The sequence below is a fragment of the Nuphar pumila genome, chromosome 2, assembly GCF_984573655.1.
Source record: "Nuphar pumila chromosome 2, dmNupPumi1.hap1.1, whole genome shotgun sequence".
Taxonomy (NCBI): Eukaryota; Viridiplantae; Streptophyta; class Magnoliopsida; order Nymphaeales; family Nymphaeaceae; genus Nuphar; species Nuphar pumila.
In genome coordinates this window covers 34,659,179-34,682,022 of record NC_143250.1, presented here as the reverse complement: position 1 = coordinate 34,682,022, position 22,844 = coordinate 34,659,179, and the positions used below count along the sequence as shown (strand labels likewise).

The following is a 22,844-nucleotide window of genomic DNA, read 5'->3' as shown; positions in this document are numbered from 1 at the left end:
CTAGGAGATAGCCCCTTTTGGATAGCCTCTTAATGCCACCATAACCATCCACGTGGAAAAGGAGAAATGATTGTATTTACAAGTCCATAAGAGGCTAACAAGCCATTAATAATGTCAGTTGAATATATTTCTAGCCCTTGCAATGCAACTGCAACACTAGTTAAAGAAAAACTTTGGAACTTAAACATCATTCAAATCTTACTTTATAGTAACAATTACACTAATTAGAACTGAAACCTAAAATACCAACGAGCTTCAAATTCATTTAAGCATGTTTAGGCAAATCATCGACTAAAGATATCAATTCATGCATCAAGGTATTATGATCAAACGTTAACAAAGAGTATTGAAACACATAATTCACCCATGAGAGGATTATTCACTCAACGTGAAACCAAGTGCTTTTATCCCACACTAAGCAATTAAATAAGAATATACATACCTTCAAGAAACCAAGAAGTATGGAGACCCGAGTAGACTCAGAAGCAGCAGAAAAACCTGCACTCTGTCAGCAAAAGCAGAAAAGATGATAAAATAAAGTCCTAGATCACATGATTTGTGAACTTGACTTATCCCTGAAAACAGATAAACTAATTTTTTAAGAACTATAAAACTACCTGCAGTATTGTTGCTGCATAATACAATACACTTGGTTGCCCTGTGACCTGCCATTTGAACATGTTATATGTGTCAACTAAATGCTTTCCATTTGTCTTGAGAATAAAAGATATTGCTCACCAATCACAAAACTTGCAAATATATGATTGTGGAACTATTATGATGCAAAGATAAGGTAACAGTACCTGCTGAAAAAAGACCACACCACCGCCAATTACAAGAGCCTTCAAGCACTTTCCTTGGAAAACTTCCCTGAATGTAGCCTGTTTCTCTTCTTCCATAAAAGAAAGCTCAAGCAACATTTCACTTATACGTTCTGAAGCTGTACTGCTAATAGGTTGACCTCTTAGTTTGCAAAAAGCACAAATCGCTCTATCTTTAAACTCCTCTGTTTTGTCTTTCTTTTGCATGGCACAAAGAAGCAACCAACGTGGTGATGGTGGCAACCACCATATTCCAAAGACCATGATAATGGATAGTGGAATACTTGTAGCATACATATAGCGCCACCCTCCAACCAAATCTACTTCAACACTACCAATAGTATAGCCTAACTGCACAGTGCAAAGAATCTTTATTAAGAGATCTTATTACTTAAAAATTGAGGAATAACTTGATGACAGCTAAATACTTGAAACACTTACAAGCATTCCAAGAACTATAAAACATTCTTTAAGAGAAATAAGTAATCCGCGTATTTGCATTGGGGAAGTCTCTGCAATGTACATAGGAGCTGCATGCATAGTCTGCAAAGACAAGAAAACACAAAATAAATATGCCATACATGTATATCAAAGGAAAAATGGGTAAAGATAACCATAACCATCTCAAAATGCTATCTTTGTACAAGTAGATGGGTATTCCAGTGAACAAATTAACAGGGCCAGAGCACTCATTGTAATATCTCTTAATTCTTCCAGCATTTTAAAGTATAAAATATAAATTTTAAATTATATATTTATTTTTAATTGATAAAATCGTGGAAACTATGTATTTAAGAGGTGAAGTCAGCGAGGTTTGGGCATGGCCTAGAGCCCACTGACAAGAGCTAATTGAGTTCATTATCATTTGAGTTCATTATCCTTAAAATACTATTTGGATCTTCGATAATTGGATCCAGATAAATACCTAATAGTAGATTTTAATTTTTTGGTTCGAATCCTTGATATCATGGTTAGATTTGATTTTGGATCCAAAACTTATTATGTGGATCTGTGAATTTATAATCAGATCTTAAAGGAGAAAACTTTATTTATGATCCAAAATAGTTTATTTTGGAGCCATATTCATCTACTGAAGGTTTGGATCCAAATTATATCATTTGGATCCATAGTTTTAATCGTGTAATAAAGAGAAAAGTTTCAGATCCAGGATCCATAAAGGGACCATATATATACGTACAATATCATAAAAAAATAATAAACATAACAATATAATATGTAAATACTAAATACTTATATATATATACCCAAGTTAATAAATGGATCCACATTTGGATCCATCTGGATCCAACGTGCGGATCCATATATCGGGCAAGTTGTGGATCCGCATCACAGGTGAGTCTCGGATCCAACTCATGGTTGGATCCCGGGTCTTGCACCCGGACCCAAGCACCGCCCCGCATACGTAAAAAAAAACAAAACGATATGTTAAAGGGTTCAGCAACTACAGGGCTGAACCCGATAATGGAAAGATGGGGGAGGCGTTAGGGTTCAAAACCCTAACGTTGTGCGAAATCGGAAGAGGGGTATGCACAGCCGCCGGGAGGAGACTCCTCCCTTTTCGGGAACCCCTCTACAAAAGGGAACCCCGAACCCCTTCTCTCCCACCTTCTCGCTCTTCCTCCCACTCTAGCTCTCTCTCTCTTCCCCACCTCTACTCTCATCTCCCTCTCGTTTTTGCGCGCACCAGCAGGAGCAACCGACGCCGACGATCTTCCCGACCGCGACAGCCACCTCCTCGTCGCCGAAACAGGTAGGTTTTCCTGTTTTTTTTTTCTTTTGGGTATTGTGGGTCAAGCATGGAGTGCGGGTATAGTGAACAGGGATTTAAGGGTGTTGTAAATCCCCAAATCATGGGAAAGGTTTTAATGGTTGCCGTAAACCCCAAATCGGCAGATTTAAGGATTTCGGCTGCTACGAAACCCAATTTGAGGAAAGTATGTCATTTTTACCCTGTGTGTTTACCCAAACCTCATTCTGAGTTGGGACCGGATAGTGGTTTCATTCATTTTACCCCGGTGTGTTTCGTTTTGTATGTCATTTCCTTTTTGTCCATGATGTTAAGTGAATAACGATAGGTGCATATATATTCTAATGCAGCCTGTGTCAGTCTGTGTGTTGAAATTTAGGTTCTGAAACCTGTTAATCTAGGTTCAACGAGTATAATAATGAACAAGTCACTCGTTCAGAGGGTTCCTATTTGGGAATATATGTTAAACCCCCTTAAACGAGTCCTGACTCGCGTATGTGTAACTCGTTGAAATGAGGCAGAATGGACTGTGGTGGGAAATTATCGAGCTTGGGTTGGGGTCTTGATCCTCGGTTGTACTATCCGTCTTCGTTTCTTTTTTGTTAATTCCTGCTAGGACTGACCCTTAATTTACTTTTATGAACCAACCTTCGTCGCCTTGTAGATCTCGGGCTTGAGCTCTTGATTTCCACTTATAACTACAGGTCGCATTAACTTTCTGTTTCTCAGCCCCTTGCAGTGTGAGGATCAGTAGCATATCCTGCTACTATTATCATGTTTTGGCCTTCATGTCTGCATGTATAAATGCCCTTGCCTATGTGTGTTTATTCACGCACCTGTGGTTTTTGTTCCCTATTTCCTATACTTGTTGTTGGATATGTGAAAAGTAATTTCATGCACATTTTAGAAGTTCCTGTCAGATTCGTTGAATTGATCTGCTTACTTATGCGTGTATTGGCGGGCGCATTTGAAGAAAACCGATGCAATTATGTAGACCAGTCTGGGTACTTTCATGTGCTATATGTTGCATATTTAAGAAAATGTATGAGTGTATACAGTGATGAGTCCCCAATCTTGGATCTTATCTACATCTGAACATGCAAGAGTTATCTATTACTGAGTACGCCTTATTACAGATTTTTGTCATTACAGGAACCCTGAGTAAAATCCTATGTTCAGCTCTTGGGTACTTCCCAAACAAAAAAAAAAAGATAGAAAAGATGAACTATACCCTTGGAAAGTTTAGTGGTTGATGATAGCCCCCATAAAAATAATAGCAAATGGACTGTATAGGGAATTCATGAATTCAGGGAGGGCATAGAGTACTATAAGTTATTATCTATGAAACTTTACAAGGTCCTTTATATGATTGACTTGAAAATGTATATTTCCTAGAAGTGAACTAATAACCGAACCTGTAGGTCGGTTGCGGTTGCCACTTGAATTACTAAGTCTGGGAATCAGGGGTTCACCATTTGTACCCTGAGTTAATAAAGTCAATGTAAATTTAATGCTTTTGGCCGACTGGTTTAAAGGTACCGGGGCATCGGTGTTTGTGCTGTAAAATTTATAACATGAGAAATATTTGATTTTTGTTAATATGTTATTGCTTTGGTACGGGTGCATACATGATATGAATGTGTGCAGTCCTGAAATTTCAATTTTTATATCCGGGTTATGTTCATGTGTGTGGATGTTAACATATGTTATGAATGAAAAGTTTCATGTGCCTACATTTATAGGACATGTTTAGTTATTGTGCATTTATGAATTGGTTTCAAGTACATGTGCATACATGAAATCGATGTGTGTTTGGCATGTACAATCATGCATAAATGTTCTCTTGTACTTATGAATCATGAATGAATGCATGTGTGTTAAGTGATTTCACGAAAAACAAATTCACATGGATGGTGAACACATGCATATGACCGTGGTAGCTCATGCACATTGTTAAATTGGTATGAATGAATGCGTATTTGGAATCATGTTGGTATCATTGCATAAATTGCATATTGTTAGGATTTTTGCGTATGATGCAGCGATAGTCTAAATGAATCATCACAGGCCTGGAGAGCCTTGAGCTTTGGTTTGCTCTTTCTTTAATTTTTTAAATGCATCGCAAAAATCACATTTATTTTTATTGTACTATATTGCATTGTTTTATGGGTTGCTACGGGTTGCGGTCCCATGAAGAGCTTGTCATGCTGTTTTGCAAGCTTATGTTTGCATGTTGATTTGCAAATTTATGAAATTGATATTATTGCCGTATTACACTGTTCTCTTATTACCACGGATGGTAGACCGTGAAGAGCTGCGCATGTTGATTTGCGAGTTTATGGTTGCATGCTGATGTGCAAGCTTATGTTATTAATTTTGCATGTTGATTTGCAAATGTAAAAAAAATGAATTAATAATAAAAAAAAAGAATGTAATATACGTTCTGGGATCTCCCATATAGATAATGGAGATCTTAGAGTTCCGGTCTTGGAGAGATACTGAGAATACAAAAACTCTATGGGCTTTATTTTTGTCTCCTGAACCCGATATTGAGGTTTTTTCTCCTGGCAACGGTTTTAAGGAGAGTCCGTCACTTTGCTTGGGGGTGGTGTGTTCGACACAACTGTTGTTTTGGTATACCAAGGAAGTGGCACTTGTTGGCGTGAGGTGTCTCTGGTGTCCCCGACATTAGATGTGGAGGTCTAATGTTCCGATGCATGGTGTTGTTTCCTGATATCGGTCGAGGGCTAAGTTTGGAACACAGTAAATACATTACAACTTGTGTGCTAAGCTACCCTGGAAACCTAACTTGACCTCGAGAACTGTACCCGTTTGATGTATCCGCAGGCAATGATAATTAAAAAGAACTTAAAGTTGTGTGCATTTAATATGACATGCATACGAAAAAGGGAACTTATTGAAAGATAATAAGACGATTCTTGTATTACACATAAGTCATGCATATTCTAATTGTTCTCTCAATCATTACATGATGATGAGAGTATGATGTTTACTTCCTAATGCCTGCTAAAGGTTTGTTACTTGCTTCTGCTTTAATGTTTTTGTATGCCTAGCACTTATAATTGTTGCATGGAAAATTCCTTAAATGTTATAAATTGTCGGCTAAATTTTATACATGTTACGGTTGTTGTGTAGTTTTCTTTTCTTGTTTCTGTATATGCTGAAAATCATACACGACACCCACATCACATACTTGAAACATGATGTACCTGCAAGAAAAATTACAATAATACCTACTTAGACAGTTGGAGCCTAATTTCTATAAATATATCATTTTTCAGGTGAAGAGTAGAGCTTATGAGTGGTTGCGGGATGAGGCATCAGATCGAGATTTTGGATTTACTGTTTCAGGGATAGTTTGAGAAACTTTGATGTTATTATTCATTGATAATGAAATGAAATAATTGTTTTGGTTTTGCTTCCCACTGTAATGTTCCGGAATACTTAACCTTATAGTATTATTTGTTTTCGTTGTTTCAAAAAAAAAAACCCTCTGAATTTGGGTTAAGATTTCGGGGCGTTACACGTATAAACTGATTTGAGCATGAGTTTAGAGAGAAAAAGGAAAATCTGATTTCAAATATGTATATATATTTCATGATTATCGATTTCTCTTAATCATGCAATCTAAATATATATATGTATATATATTTCAAGGTTGTAGATTTGCCATGTTCATGCATCTGAAATTTATATATATGTATATATTTCAGTTTACGGTGGTTTGAACATATTCGGCGAAGGCCTAATGATGCTCCAGTTAGAAGGATGGAGAAATGGGAAAATATATTAGTTAAAAGAGGTCGGGGTAGGCCTAGGAAGACATGGATGGAGGTGATAGGAAAGGATATGAATGCTTTGAACCTCACCGAGGACATGGCATTGGATAGAAATGATTGGAGGAGAAGGATTCATGTGGAAGACCCAGAATGATTTTCTTTTTTGGTTCATATCGCCGACCCCAACTGTTTTGGGATGAAGGCGTAGTTGTTGTTGTTGTTGTATATTTCAGTTTGGTCGATTTCCCTGCTCATGCATCAAAAAAATTATGTGTGATTCAGATCTGTCTATCTTCTTGCTCATGCATCAAAAAAATATGTGTGATTGAGATATGTCTATCTTCTTGTTCATGCTTATAAGAATATGCATGTAGATCAGTTTCATCATTTTTTCTTATTCATGCATACTGAATATATATATGTATATATATATATATCCGGATTTATCGAATTCTCACGTTCATGTATATTAAAAATATATATGTATATATATTCTCAGATTTGTCGACTTTCTTGAGCATGCATCTGAAAATATACATGTGTTTCAGATTTTTTGTCGATTTTATTGTGTATGCATCTGAAAACATGCTTGTAAAGTAGATGTGTCGATTTCATACTCACACATATGTGTTTCTGAAGCTACCGATTTCTTGCTCATGTTTCTGAAATATGCATATGCAGCCCAGCCCTGTAGATTACATGATTTTGCAGAAACAAATATGTATATGTGCATTTCAGTCTGTTGATTATTATTGGATTGAGTTGTATAGTGTTTACAGTTGAATATCATTGTTATATTTTTTTCAACAGTTGTTAACAGGTTCACGCAGGTCTAGCCAACCCATGTACATGAATCTGATCATGTACATGGACCAGACCAGCATGTTGAGATGGTTATTTTTGCAGGTCGATCCATGTACATGAATTTGATATCAGGCCAATTGCTGATATGAGTATTTATGTTGGCCGATCAGTGTACATGAATCAGCCCAGTTGAATTTAATTCATATCTAGCCAACTGTTTACTTTTTTTTTTTTTTTGCCCAGCTGAATTTAATATATGACTGGTCGACCCATGTACATGATTCTGATCATTTACATGGATCAGCCAACTATTGAAATGATTATTTATGGCTGGCCGACCTATGTATATGATTCTGATCATGTACATGGATCAGCCCAGCTATGAATATGATAATTGATGTCTGGCCGACCCATGTACATGAATCTGATCATGTACATGAATCAGACCAGCTGCTATTAATGCATGTCTAGCCGATCCATGTACATGAACTTGTTCAGCCCAGATGATGATATTTGTGACTATTCGATACATGTACATGATTCTGTACATGAATCGGACCAGCTATGGATAGTTTTTTGATGGGCCAATACATATACATGGATTTGATCATGTACATGAACCTGACTAGCACATTGATATTTTCTATTTTGCCAATTTGTGCGCATGAATTGAGCATGTACATAAATCTCATCGATACTTGAAAAAATTTTGCATAGTCGATTTACGTACATGAAGATGGTCATGTACATAAATCTGATGGGAATATGTACTTTTTGATTTGGTACATGAATCTTATCCTAAACCGATTAGTTTGCAATTGTGCATATCATACGCAGGAATCTGAAAATAATTAGATGTTTGCATGATTGTGATCATATGCATGTTTGGATGATTATATGCATGAAATTGATCATGAATGGTGAGGTTTGTAAGCTTCCATTTGCATATGTATGTACTTTGATAAATATGCATTTTTTTGTATTTTGAATGTGTTGGAAACTATGTGTGTTTCATGTTCACTGACATTTTGCAATTGGCATAAATAACTTTTGAGATATATTAGTGGTTATGTGTGAACCACTGCAGGCCGTATAGGCCAGGAGCATGTGTTGCTCCAATGTTATTGATTTATTTATGCATTTGCAAAATGACTTACGAAAACTATTGGTTTTCTAAATTTAATTAGATTATTAAATTGTAAGGGTTACGACCCGAAATTGTTTTTTCATGTAGATTTGCAAAACCGTTCTTGCGTAAAAAACTTGAAATTGATTTGAAATGGTAAAAGAGACCAAACAATGTAATTAATCTCTTCCTTGATGTCTCTTCTACAGTGTGAGAATCTTGGATGGCGGTTACGAGGAACCATGAGGATACTAAAACTTTTTGTACAATTATGTCCCTAGAACCTGATGTGTGGTTCACTTCCTGACCACGGTTTTAGGTAGCTTTCAACCACTTTGCTTCGGGGTGGTAGTGTCGACGCAGCTGTAGTTATTGATATACCAAGAAAGTGGCGTCAATGGTTAAGGATTTTCATTGATGTCCCGGCATTAGTTGAGGATTCCTAATATCGGTCGAAGAACAAGTGTGGAATCCAGTAAATAAAATACAAATTGTGTGTTAAGCTATGACTGAGAACCTAACTTGAACTTCGAGAATTTGTGCATATTTTGAGTATTTATGGGTTTAAGGGAAAGTGGAAATTAAATTTGTGTGTATTTAATAGGGACATACATGCAAAAGAAACTCTGATAAATAACTTAATAATAAGTTATTCATGCATGTGCATTGAATCATGCATATTTTACTGTTCAGCATTAGTCTATGCATCTCTGCATATTTGATTCTGCATGATATTTGGTTGAATGCCTGAATGATAAGATAATTGTGGTAAGTTATTGTTTGTGATTTTCTCTGAAAATTTATGAGTGAATTAATTTATGTTATTTCCTTACTGTTTGGATTTGTAGAGGAATTTGTACAAAGACTTTGATTCTTACCTATTTTCTTAAACATGTTTTACAGACACAGATGCTCAGTGATGTCTTGGACTGGCTAGCCGAAGGATACAAGACTTGTTATAGTGTTTGGGTTCTGACCAGATTGCTTGATTTTGATATAGTCGATTTTGATATTCTTAGACTTTTCGACTTATTGATTAATTAATAAAGTTGGATTTATTACATCAAAATTGATTCAATGAATGGAATGGCTTGTGGCTTGGTTATATTAAATTTGTGATGTACCCCGGGTCCTTGAGAGGTTTTCCGCAATTGTTTTAAAAAAAAGTCAACTATTTTCGAGGGCCAGTTGGGGTCGTTACACTCATGATGTAAGAAAGAAAAAGATGAGAACAGTCATGATTCAACAAAACTAATTCCACAAAAATAGAAATAGACTTTAGAGGACTGCTTATCCCAGATTTGTTAACGACTGAAAATGAGATGGTAGATATTTGCTCATAACAACCAATTCCCACTACTACTAGAATTCGATGATTCATGACAAACAATGTAATGTAAACTGGACAATGGCAAAAAAGCATTTTGCAGTTGAACTAGCAATAACAAATCACAAACACAAATATGGCGAGCAGGGCAAAAAGTTTACAAAGGGCCAATCAAACCAATTGCATTTGTAACCAATACAAAAATTCTGATGCATGAGAACTAAGACAGGCAATGCACAAAGACAGAGGTTAGAGACTGCTTCAAAGCAATACAAACTGGAACAAGTAATCTATGCTAGAAATAAAATAAATAAGACTTCTAAAACGTGTAAAAGAGCGGGTTATCCCCCCAAAAAAATGATGGAACAAGCCACATTGCCCACTTGAATGAAATATCACAGAAGCCACAATTTTACATATATTTCCATGAAGACTAGGAACTTCTGCATCCATTAAACTGTAACGACCCCAACTCATCCCCTTTGAAAATGCGGATTTTTTTTTTCTAAAACAGTGCGGAAAACTTCCCAGAGACCCGGGGTCCTCACAGTTCCAATTCCAACTGGATAGCCACAAACCACAAAAGAACTTGCAATTGACATCCATAAACTAACCCTTACCTTTATTCATGAATTAAAAACTAATCTCAAAAATAAAGTGTCTGACTCAAGTAACTACTGATGACAATAAGCAAATAACAAGAACACTAGACTGAAAAACCAAAATAAAGAGTCACTCTGTCCACAAAGAAGACTGTCAAAACTCGTTGTGACTCTCGCGCCCTCGCAGTAGCTGTCGACTTCACTGATCACTTGTTCCTGCGAAAAACCAACGAAGTAGGGTGTCAGAATCGAAATCCTGAGCACAGCTACTTCTTAATGAAACAAGTGAGATAAAGAGGGAAGATGAGATATCATACAACAATTAATGGAAATACATACAAGACCGTTTATAGCAATTGAGAATTTATTCATGCAACAATCATAATTGCTAAGCATGCACAGACAGTAAAGTAGTAGCATCTACTAAAATTTCAGCATGCAACAAGAATTAAACATTCAACACTTACCCTCATGTATTGAGGAAGGAAACCATTAAAGTATGCATGATCTAATGCATAACAGAAAAAATGCATGTCTTTTGTGCAATGCATGAATCATTTTATTATCTTCCATTAAGTCCTTTGTTTCCTTATGCATGCCCTATTAAATGCATACAACTTTAAGTTTCTCTTTTTAATTACCGTTGCCCGCGGATACACCAAACGGGTACAAACCCCGAGGTTAAGTTAGGTTCCCAGGGTAGCTTAGCACACAATTTGTATTTTATTACTGGGTTTCAACTTAGCCCTCGACCGAATCACCTTCGGAACATTAGACCTCCACATCTAATGTCGGGGACACAAGGGACACCCCACGCCCACAAGTGCCACTTCCTTGGTACCAAAAACAACAGCTGTGTCAAACACACCACTCCCGGGTAAAGTGGCGGACTCTCCCTAAAACCGTGGTCAGGAGAAGGAACCTCAATATCGGGTTCAGGGGACCAAAATTAGCACACGGAGTTTTGTATCCTCACAGTCTCCCCAAGACCGGATTTCTAAGATCCCCACTCTCCAGATGAGTGATCCCAGAAGGTTTATTACACTGTGCTTTATTATTACTTTTTATTAAGATTTAATTTCTTAAGTTTTGCAACATCATATGCAAAAAGAAAGACAAAAGCTCGCATCTACCTCGCAAGAGCCATCACAGGACTCCGGCCTGTGGAAACATATAAAACAGTGCAATAAAGCTGAAATATTTATGAGGCATGATCTTTGAAATGCATTGAAAAGAGTAAGGGAAAATATTCCCACAGCTCGGGTTTACCAAACCCTCGATGATTCATTTTGATCATCGGGACACTAATACAGGGATCACAATTTCAATACCATATTTAATTTCTAAGACATATCAGAATTAAACTATGGACGAATTATCATCTCATTCTAACCATTCAAGTTCAAATAAAAGATGCCTATTAACATGATAATTTTGATGCAAGACTTTATTAAATAATATCAACGTTATTCTGACCATTCCAGTTCATTTAAAAGATATCTATCAACATGATAATGCTGATGCAAAACTTCATTAAACAATATCAATTTATTCTAACCATTAACATTAAAATAAGAATGCCTATCAGCTTGATAAATCTGATGCTAATTTCATTAAACAATATCAATTTATTCTAACCATTAACATTAAAATAAGAATGCCTATCAGCTTGATAAATCTGATGCTAATTTCATTAAACAATATCAACTTAGTTTAACCATTAACATTAAAATAAGAATGCCTATCAGCTTGATAAATCTGATGCTAATTTCATTAAACAATATCAACTTATTCTAACCATTAACATTAAAATAAGAATGCCTATCAGCTTGATAAATCTGATGCTAATTTCATTAAACAATATCAACTTATTCTAACCATTAACATTAAAATAAGAATGCCTATCAGCTTGATAAATCTGATGCTAATTTCATAAAATTTCATATCGATATATGAAAACACAAAATGGGTCAACAAAGATGGATCAGAAGCTAAGAAAATATTTATATTCATAATGGAAGATTAGGATAGGTCACAAAGAGAGTTGACTTGATTTAGGTTGAAAGAGAAACATACACTGTATGTATCACAGATACGTACATGCATCATAGTGATATATTCATGTATCAAAAAAATACAAATTGAGACTTGTTATTGCTAAAAAAAAAAGCATGATTAAACATGATGTGTAGAAAAACAAATCAGCCCAGAAGGCTTGTAACTTCAATCTCATCCTTCTCTTACTGTCCATATCTTAATCCAACAGCTTAAGCATCTTTTTTTTTTTGTAAAGATGAAAACACCCAGCCCAACCCAGCCGACCCTGTCGGAAGGGTCCCAAAAGCACGCACACAGGTCCAGTATGGACCTGTGTATGCTGTCAAAAGGACAGCAGAAGCTACCCCACCAAAACTGGGTTTTTATACTGCATAAAGCTCTGTTTCATTTGTTGAGAACACACACCTGCCCAGCCCAGCCGACCTTGTTGGCTGGGCTTAACAGCATATACACAGGCCCAGTGTGGGCCTGTGTATGCTGTCAGCAACCAAAAGCATAACTAATTTTTGCACAACTGAAATTTCTTCTTTTTTTTGTGTAAAAAGATACCCAGCCGACTGCATACCTGGGCCCCAAACCATGCAGGAAAAGCTTTTTAAATCTGTCTTTTTTTCTTCAATACAACCAGAGCACAGAAGGTGCAAGGGAGTAACAGTGGAAACTATTCTCCATGAGATTTCCATCGACTGCTGCATGAAAATCAAACCTCCACCGATGCCCCATTTGAATCAAAAAGAGGTACCCGTACCTTTTTGAAGGGTATTCCGGCTATCGGATGCTGGGGACGCGAAGACACGGTCGGCTGGGGTTGCCCCTTGTTGTTGCCGTGACAGGGAGCTCGCTGGAGGGCATTTGATGGCTGTCGCAGCTTTCCGGCGACCTCCTTTCCTCCGGCGTGTGCGCACCGAGCAGCGAGAGAGATGGGGAAAGATGGGGAAGAGAGAGCCCGAGTGAAGAGGGCATAACCCTCTCTTCACCCCCCTTTTATCGACCCCAGGCCCCCTCCTTCCTCGCCGAGATGGGAGGGGGAGGTCGGTTACGCCTTGCGTAACACCCCCTTCCCCCCTCTCCTTTCCTGCTAGGGTTTATCGGGCAACCCTTATCGGGTTGCCCTTTCTGTTTTAAAAAAAAAGGCTGTTAGTTGGGGTGGGGCTCGGGTCCGAACCCGGGACCCGCAACCCGGCCCCAAAACAAAATGGGTCCACAAGTGGATCCAAATGGATCCACTGTGGATCCTCGAATTAAATTAAAATTTTAAATTAGAAAAAAAAAAATCATTTATCTATTATTACCCTTTAAATCAAGATTTCAAATAATCAATCCTAATTACCCCCCTTTATGGGTCCTGGATCCGTAATGTGGATCTAGGCCCAAATTGAAAAATTTGAAATATTTTCAAATAAGAAATCTCGGGTTTTACATCCCTACCCCCTTAAAAGAATTTCGTCCGCGAAATTAGCACGTACCAAATAAAAGAGGGTAATGATGACGCATGTCTGCCTCAGGCTCCCAAGTGCATTCATCTAGCCCATGATGCTGCCAACGCACCTTTACAAATGGAATCGTCCTACTGCGTAGTACCCTTTCCTGGCGTTCCACAATCTCTATCGGCTTCTCGTCCGTTGTTAAGTCAGGTTGTACCTCGATCGCCTCATAGTGAATTACGTGTGAGGGGTCAGGCACGTACTTTCTCAACATCGAGACATGAAAAACATCGTGAATCTGCGAAAACTGAGGAGGAAGGGCTACTCGATACGCAGTCTCTCCGACACGTCCAAGGACTTCGAAGGGTCCCACATACCTAGGACTCAACTTGCCTTTCTTCCCAAACCGGAAGATACTTTTCGTAGGCGAGATTCGAACAAACACGTGATCGCCTACCTCAAAATTGAGCTCTCTACGCCGTTGATCGGCATAACTCTTTTGCCTACTTTAAGCTGCAATCAACCTTTGTCGAATTAAACGCACCTGATCGGCATAGTGCTGGACGATTTCTGGAGACTCTACTGCTCTCACTCCAACCTCATCCCAACAAACCGGTGATCTACACGGTCGGCCATACAGTGCTTCATACGGGGCCATGCCAATACTAGCATGAAAGCTATTGTTATAAGAAAACTCTTCCAGCTTCACATGTTTGTCCCAATCTCCTGCCCAATCCAAAGTGCACGCTCTCAGCATATCCTCGAGCGTTTGAATCGTTCGTTCCGACTGCCCGTCTGTCTGTGGATGGAAAGCAGTACTAAACTTCAAGGTAGTGCCAAGGGCTTTCTGAAGCTGGCGCCAAAATCGAGATGTGAACCTCGGATCCCGATCTGACACTATCGAACGAGGCATTCCGTGAAGCCTAACAATCTCCTCTACGTAGAGATCGGCCAAGCTTTCCAAGCTTTGACTAATCCTGATCGGAAGAAAATGAGCACTCTTTGTCAACCGATCCACAATCACCCATATGGCATCTCGTTGTCGTCGGGTCTTAGGCAGCCCTACGATGAAGTCCATTGAGATATCATTCCACTTCCATTCTGGAATCTCAAGAGGCTGCAAAAGTCCACCTGGTCTCTGGTGTTCAATCTTCACTTGCTGGCAAGTAAGACACCGAGATACGAACTCCGCGATGTCCCGTTTCATCCCATTCCACCAGTACGTCCTCTGAAGATCTTTGAACATCTTGGTGGAACCAGGGTGAACGGAATACTTCGACCTGTGAGCTTCACTCATCAGCTCTTCCCGTAACGCTTTTGGAACCCACCATCGGTCCCCGAACATAATGGTTCCGCTCTCCTCCTGGCGAAACTGCGCTTCTGGCTTCTGAGCACTTTCGCACAACTTTCCAAAGTCCAGATCTTCTGATTGGAGTTCCTCAATTCGATCTATGATCTCTGGTCGGGCCTGCATCCCGGCACAAAGGATGCGCTCGGAGTCATCAGAAAAAGGTTGCCATCGTACGAACTCCTCGACCAGATTCCAACTGCGTCCAATTAAGCTAGCTGCTGTGATTGACGTCTTTCTACTAAGCGCATCAGCCACCACATTCGCCTTACCCGGATGGTAAGCGATGGAGAAGTCGTAATCCTTTAGGAATTTCAACCACCTATGTTGCCTCTAATTCAAGTCCCTCTGGGTGAAGATATATTTGAGGCTCTTGTGGTCAGACATGACCTCAAACGTTTCCCCATAAAGGTGGTGGCGCCAAATCTTCAACGCATAAACTACTGCCGCTAACTCCAAGTCATGCGTGGGATAATTCTTCTCATGCACCTTCTAATGTCGGGGATACAAGAGACACCTCACGCCCACAAGTGTCACTTTCTTGGTACCAAAACAACAGTTGTGTCAAAACACACCACTCCCAGGTAAAGTGGCGGATTCTCCCTAAAACCGTGGCCAAGAGAAGGGACTTCAATATCGAGTTTAGGGGACCAAATTAAGCACATGGAGTTTTGTATCCTCACAGTCTCCCCAAGACAGGATCTCTAAGATCCTCATTCTCCAGATGGGTGATCCCAGAAGGTATATTACATTGTTTTTAATTATTATATGTTATTAAAAGCCATTATTTGAAGTTTGCAATCCAACATGCAAAAGCAAGGGCAAAAGCTCGCATCCACCCCTGCGAGAACCATCACGGGATTTCCGCCCGTGAGGACAACCAAAACAGTGCAGTAGTGTGCAATACCAACCAGTGTGATTTAAGCAATGCAATTAAATATTTAAGAAAAGCAACCAAGCCCACGGCTCTCCAGGCCGGTGATGATTCATTTAGGTCATCAATGCATCGCATACCAAAACCAACCATTGTATCATTTATCATGCAAGACTCATGTTCCAAATGTGCCCTCAAAGCAAAATTGTTCATAAGCATGAAATTGCTTAATTCATATGCATCTTTGCCCTGTGAAATCATGCAGCATCCTACATATATCCATGCCAATGCATACTGCCTTGAGTGTGTGTGTGCACGTGCAAGTATGTATTCCCATCAAGTGTGCATCCTTGTATTAAATACACAACAACAATGACCTGGCAATGCATGACAGCACAACATCCATACGTTTAAAGTGCACAACTACAATAATGTAAGTAAAATAAAATTCTGCATGTATAAAATTCATATTTCCTTCTGTCAAACCATATAATCCAGCACATGTTTGAGTTGCTGGTTGGGTATGTCAGCCCCGGACCGGACAGCCTACTGGCCGGCTAGTCAAACCAGTCCAGCCGACCCTGTCGGCTGGCCCTATCAGCACATACACAGGTCAGCCACCGTGGTTGTACCTGTGTATGTCTGATATCAGATCAAAACCCAGTTATTAATGGATAAAACCCAAATTCAGAACCCTTGGGAGCATTATATATATATATATATATACATATATTTTTAATAAAGGAAAACAGCATGATATCCTTATACTTCAATGAAATTTTCAGAGTTACTGGAGATATTTACATCTGACAACAGGGTATGATGGTAGGATGCTGTTAATACTTCAACGAAATCAGAAATGAATGCATAAATAGGAAACATAACAGTCCAAGTACAGGCATCATGGATAATGTTTGGGGTCCAGTATGATATATTTTTTTTTTTACTTGGGTCACAGGCCAGCACCTTGCCGACTGGGTCGGCTGGGCCTGCCTCGGTCCTGCCTAAACCAGCACCCTACCCAGCCAATCACTTGGTTGGGCCTGTCGGCTCGGCCAGCAGCTGGCAGTCAGCCGAGTGCCACTCGGCTGGCTGCCAGCCAGCCAACAGCCGGTCCCAAAATAAGAAAATAGAAAAAAAAATTCTTAATGCCATGCCCAGTCCAGCCAACCCTGTCGGCTGGGCTCAACAGCATATACACAGGTCCGGTTTGGGCCTGTGTATGCTGTCAAAAACGACAGCATAAGAATTCACATAAAATTGTTTATTAGTGACATTATATATCCCTTTTTTTTCACAAACCATAAAAATTACATAAGGTGCGAGTGGGTGACAGTGGAAATCGTGGGTCCACTGTTCTCCATGGATTTCCATCAAAGGTTGCATGGAAATCTAATCTCCACTCGATGCCTCATTCGAATCAAGAAGAGGTACCCGTACCTCGTTTCACAAATTTCCGGTGATCGAAGACAGTCTTTACGAGAGAGAGATCGGCTGAGGTCGAACCCCCCCACTGTTGAACTCCGGTTGAAAGGAAACAACGAGGAGGAGAAAGAAGGAACGCCGTTGGACGAGGGTGGCGCGTATGCCTGCCGCGGTTGGGAAGTTGCCGGTGATGGAGCTCCAGCAACATGCACGAAAACGAGAGGGAGAGTGAGAAGTTTGGGGTAAAACAGAGAGGTAAGGGGAAAGAGATACCCGCCTGCCCTTTTGAAGGAGCAAACCCTCCGAATCTGGCGGAGACCGTTACCCTCTCGCCGGAGGCTGCGGCCCACCTTTTTCCCCTTTTTCCCTCACACAATAGGGGTTAGGGTTTTCTTTCAGCGCCCTAACCCCCCCCCCCCCTTCTTTCTTTCCCCCCTTTTCAGAAATATCGGGCAACCCTTATCGGGTTGCCCCCCCCCCCTTTATTTGCTCGTTACACAGGGGCGACCCGGATCCAAACCCGGGACCCGGTAACCGACCCCGAATCGGGTCCACGCCTTACTCCCATCAAAAATGGATCCGCAAGTTGGAACCAAATGGATCCAACTGTGGATCCTCGAGTTCGCCCTATATATATATATATATATATATATATATATATATATATATATATATATATATATATATATATATATATTTCTCGTTTTATTACAAATATTAATATTATTTTAGTATAACGTAATTATTTATGCATAATTACCCATTTATGGGTCCTAGATCCGAAATATGGATCTTAGGTCCAGATTGCATTTTTCCAACCATAAAAAAAACAAATTAATGGCAAAACTTACGGTTTTTACAACCTTGTTGTTGATATACGTTGGTGATATTATAGTTACAGGGAACTCCATGAATCACATTGAAGAAATAAAAGGACTATTAAGTCAAAGGTTTAAGATGAAAGAATTGGGAGATTTGCGCTATTTCCTTGGAGTCGAGGTAGACAGGAAGGATGGTTACCTAACCTTGACACAACATAAATACACGCTAGATTTATTAAAGAAATTCGGTATGCAAGACTGCAAGCCTTTGTCTACACCGAGTGTCTTACATCAAAAGCTCAGTTCACAGGATGGAGATTTGTACCCGGATCATACAAGATATCGAAGTGTAGTTGGCATGCTTCAATATCTTACCTTTACTCGCCCTGACATTGTTTATTCTGTCAATCAAGTGTCGCAGTTCATGCATGAGCCACGAACAGGGCATATGGATGCAGTCAAGAGGGTGTTGAGATACTTAAAAGGTACTATTGGAGATGGGTTGGTGTATCAGAAAAGTTGGAAAAAAGGAAGCATGCATGATGTCATGGTCTACAGTGATGCAGACTGGGCAGGAGATCCTGATGAAAGGAGGTCGGTTTCCGGATATTGCATCTTTCTCGGGGAGAACCTAGTATCCTGGAGCAGTAGAAAACAAAAAACAGTGGCTAGATCAAGTACTGAGGCTGAATATCGATCAATGGCTGTTGCAACTGTTGAAGCTACTTGGACGAGACATTTGTTGAATGAATTGGAAGAACAGATTTCCAAGTCTATTTTATTGTGTGACAATCAAAGTGTCATTAACATATCCTTTAATCCTATTTTCCACAGTAAGACAAAGCACATTGAGATAGATCAACATTTCATTCGACAGAAGGATGAAGACAAAGAGATTGAACCTCATTTCATTTCTACAGAAGACCAAGTGGCGGATTTGTTTACAAAGGGTTTGACGAAAAACAAATTTTGGTTCCTGAAGAACAAGTTGTCCATGGTTTAAGACCATGCACAACTTGAGGGAGAGTATTAAGTGTCGTATGCTGGTTTGAGAGTTTGGGCCTGGATCCAGTTTGGGTCTGACCCAGACCCAAACTGGGAAATCCTATTGACGTGTTTACTGGGGCACGCATGTAATTTGTAACTTATTCAATTGTAACCTAATACCTATAATGCTTAAATACATTAAGCCAGGCCACGATAATACATTGGAAAAGAATATCGGCAGCCTGTGTGCAGTAAAATCGACTCAGCGTCTATCTTCTTTCTCCCTTTTTCTTCTCACCTTTCCCTCTTTTGCAGATCAGCCCAGGAGGAAACTGAAGTTCTAACACAAAGCTCCGGGGACATGTTTACTGTTTCGAGCTAAAGTGACTCGTTGGTCCCCAGTCCTCGGAGTTGGGGGACCCAAACTACCATTATGTTCTAGGTGGTAGCTCTTTGTTATTCTGCAGAAGTTAGGGATGCATCCTGTTTTGGTTTTGGCCTTTGGGAGTTTCTCTCGGTCACTGGCCGCTCCATTGGGATTTCAGTCACAGTTAGAATGTTCGGGTTAATAAAACAACTTTGAATAATATACCCCCGAACGTTCTCTTCTGTGATGGTTGCCTCGGCCCGTGTGTACCCGCGGGATAAGAAAAGATAAACAACAATTAGAACATTTCAGGTATCACAGTGAGTGGTGTTCTAGGGAGACATGTTTATATTTTTTTTAGCATGTTTTGGGTTTGTGTCCTGAAATGTGTAGATATGAGATAATCAAATTCATATTGTGATGGCTACATGAATGCTATGCACGATTGTTATTATCGTTGCAGAATATGCTTTAATTGTCTAATGCCTTACTTGCTTAATTATTGTCTTTACATAAAATGCTTTAATTGCTTAATTATAATTGCTGCATAATTTGTTTGCCTACCTAGTCATATGTCTATATGTCTGTTACTGCTGCTACATTGTATTAATTGTGTGATTCTTAATAGGCTGAAAATTCACACATGACAACCACGTCACGTACTAGATTCATAATATACCTACATTAAGAGTACAGTTTTTCCTACTTAGACGTGGTAGTCTAATTCCTATAATTTTCATCATTTTCAGGCAAAGAGTAGTTCTATGAGCGACACGGGATGAGGCGCAGACCAAGACTTGATCTACTTGTTCCCTAGCGGTCCTACTTTCTTTTAGATGGAAAATTTTTGTCTTGAGACTCATAATGTGAAAAACTCTGATGTTGGATTCTATTATTATTGAAATAAAAATAAATAGTGTGGTTTGCTTTTACCTTCCTGTATCGTTCTGAAATGCTTAACCCTGGAATTTTTAGTTGTTTCCGTTTTATAAAAGAAAAAAAAAACCTCAAAAATCTGGGTTAAAATTTCGGGGCGTTACATCAATGGTATACTTATGTTGAGTGAGAGTCATCTCTTCAGAAGTACTATCGATTTCAACTCTAAGGAAGTATCGTAGTTTGCCAAGGTCCTTCATTTTGAACCTCTGATTCAAGAGATGTTTGACTTCTTCAATGTGCTCATTGGAATTACCAGTGATGATGATATCATCTACATATATCAACAACAGAGTAATTGTGTCTTGGTTCTTAAATATAAATAAGGAGTGGTCAAGAAGAGATTTCTTAAAACCATATTTTTGTATTTCAAGAGAAAAGCTGTCGAACCAAGATCGAGATGCCTGCTTCAATCCATATATTGCCCTTTTTAGTCTGCAAACATATTTTGTAGGATTGTCTTCTGCGTAACCAGTAGGTTGTTCCATGTATACTTCTTCTCTCAAATCTCCATGAAGAAAAGCATTTTTCACATCAAGTTGGCTAATAGTCCATTGATGTTCAATAGCTAAAGAAAGTATGACTCTGATTGTCCCCATCCTCACCACTGGACTAAAGGTTTCATCATAATCATGTCCTTGCTCCTGTGTAAAACCTTTGGCTACAAGTCTCGCTTTGTATCGCTTTATAGTCCCATCTGGTTTATACTTTATTTTGTACACCCATTTCGAACCAACAACGTTTCTGTCAGGTGGTCTTGATACGACATCCCACGTACCACATTCATGTAGAGCTTTCATCTCCTCATTTATTGCTTCAATCCATCTTCTGGAATTTGATGCTTGAGAGAACGTTGTGGGTTCATCTTCTTTATTCAAGGCTGTTAGAAAGAGTTGAAAATCTAATGAGAAATTTTCATAACTGACCCACCTTTCAATTGGATGGTGAGAACGTGTGGATCTTCTACTAGCAACGATGTTGGATGTAGAGGATGTGTCCATGTCTGAATTGACTATGGTGGGCGGCTCTCTTTCTCGTCGAGTTTAGACAAGGCCTTTATACCTTTCCGGATTCAAAGTTGGGTCTGTATTTTCATGAGCAATCATTTCATCAGTACACACAGGTTTTTTATCCTTTTGAGTGCAATTTGAGCAAACATCACTAGCTCCTGGGAGGAATTCATAATTCAACCAAGGATAATAAGCCTCAACTTTAGGTTTTGATTCTGAAGAACTAGTACACCGACAATCAAAATTCAATTCATCGAAGATGACATTTCTTGATATTTTGATGCGCTTGCTCACAGGATCATAGCACATGTACCCTTTATAGTCATCAGCATAACCCACAAACCCGCACTTCAGGGCCTTGTCCTGAAACTTATGTCTCATTGAATTGTCAACATGAACATAGCATAGACAACCAAACACATGCAAATCATAGTAGTTGGGATGTACACCAAAAATAGACAAGGAGACTTGTTTTCCAAAACAGTCATGGGCAATCAATTTATCACATGAACTGCAGAATGAAAAGCCTTTGTCCATAAAGTGATCGGAAGACTACTGTCATGCATCATGCTCATCACACTCTCAACAATATGGCGATGTTTCCTTTCAGCAATCCCATTCTGCTAAGGTGTGTGTGGGCAAGACACCTTTTTCGTTATCCCGTTACTTTGAAGAAAGTTAGTAAAGTCAATCAAAGAGAATTCACCTCCTCCGTCACATTGAAAACTTAGGATGTTTTCAGAAAATTGGTTCTTGACAAAGGAATGGAAGTTTCGGAACATCTTGAAAGTCTCAGATTTGTGTTTCATGAAAAATATCCAAGAATAGTGAGAATAACTGTCAACAAATAAAAGATAATATCTAGTTCCAGATATGGAAGCAACTGGAGTAGGCCCCCAAACATCAGAACAGATAGTCTCAAAAGGTCTTGAAGCTCTTTTATTGATAGAATGAAATGGTAAGACATGACTCTTACATAAGAGACAACTAGAACATTTATTGTCATTGACATTTATTTCTAAACTTGACTTGGGAATGAGGTTATTTGAAACAAGCTTTTCAATGAAACTACTACTGCAGTGACCTAGACGACCATGCCAAAGATTTGGCTTATTGATTTCAGAAACACTGAAAACACAGGCAGGATTTTCAGAAGGCAACGATGATTGGAGCTTCAAGTTTGTGTCTGCAGAGCGAATATGTGCTGAAGGATCTTCTTGAAAAACATACATATTGCCTTGCCGTTTTCCTCTAGCGAACGTCTCCTTCGTGCAGAGATCCTTGACAAGAACAGAGGAGGGAGTAAATTCAACTGAGGCTTTGATATCATCAACAAGTTTAGAAAC

At 39.1% G+C, this 22,844-nt stretch overlaps 1 protein-coding gene across 1 annotated transcript in view; it reads right to left on the bottom strand.

The window, feature by feature from the left end:
• The window catches only part of LOC149845223 (D-xylose-proton symporter-like 2), a 159,814-nt gene that overhangs the window by 69,711 nt on the left and 67,259 nt on the right, over window positions 1-22,844 (bottom strand). The window contains exons 7-10 of the mRNA XM_089995619.1: window positions 1,263-1,364; window positions 804-1,172; window positions 618-665; window positions 443-505 (exon numbers count right to left, since the gene is read on the bottom strand). Of these exons, the coding sequence (XP_089851745.1) occupies window positions 443-505; window positions 618-665; window positions 804-1,172; window positions 1,263-1,364 (582 nt within the window). The remainder of the gene's footprint in view (window positions 1-442; window positions 506-617; window positions 666-803; window positions 1,173-1,262; window positions 1,365-22,844) is intronic.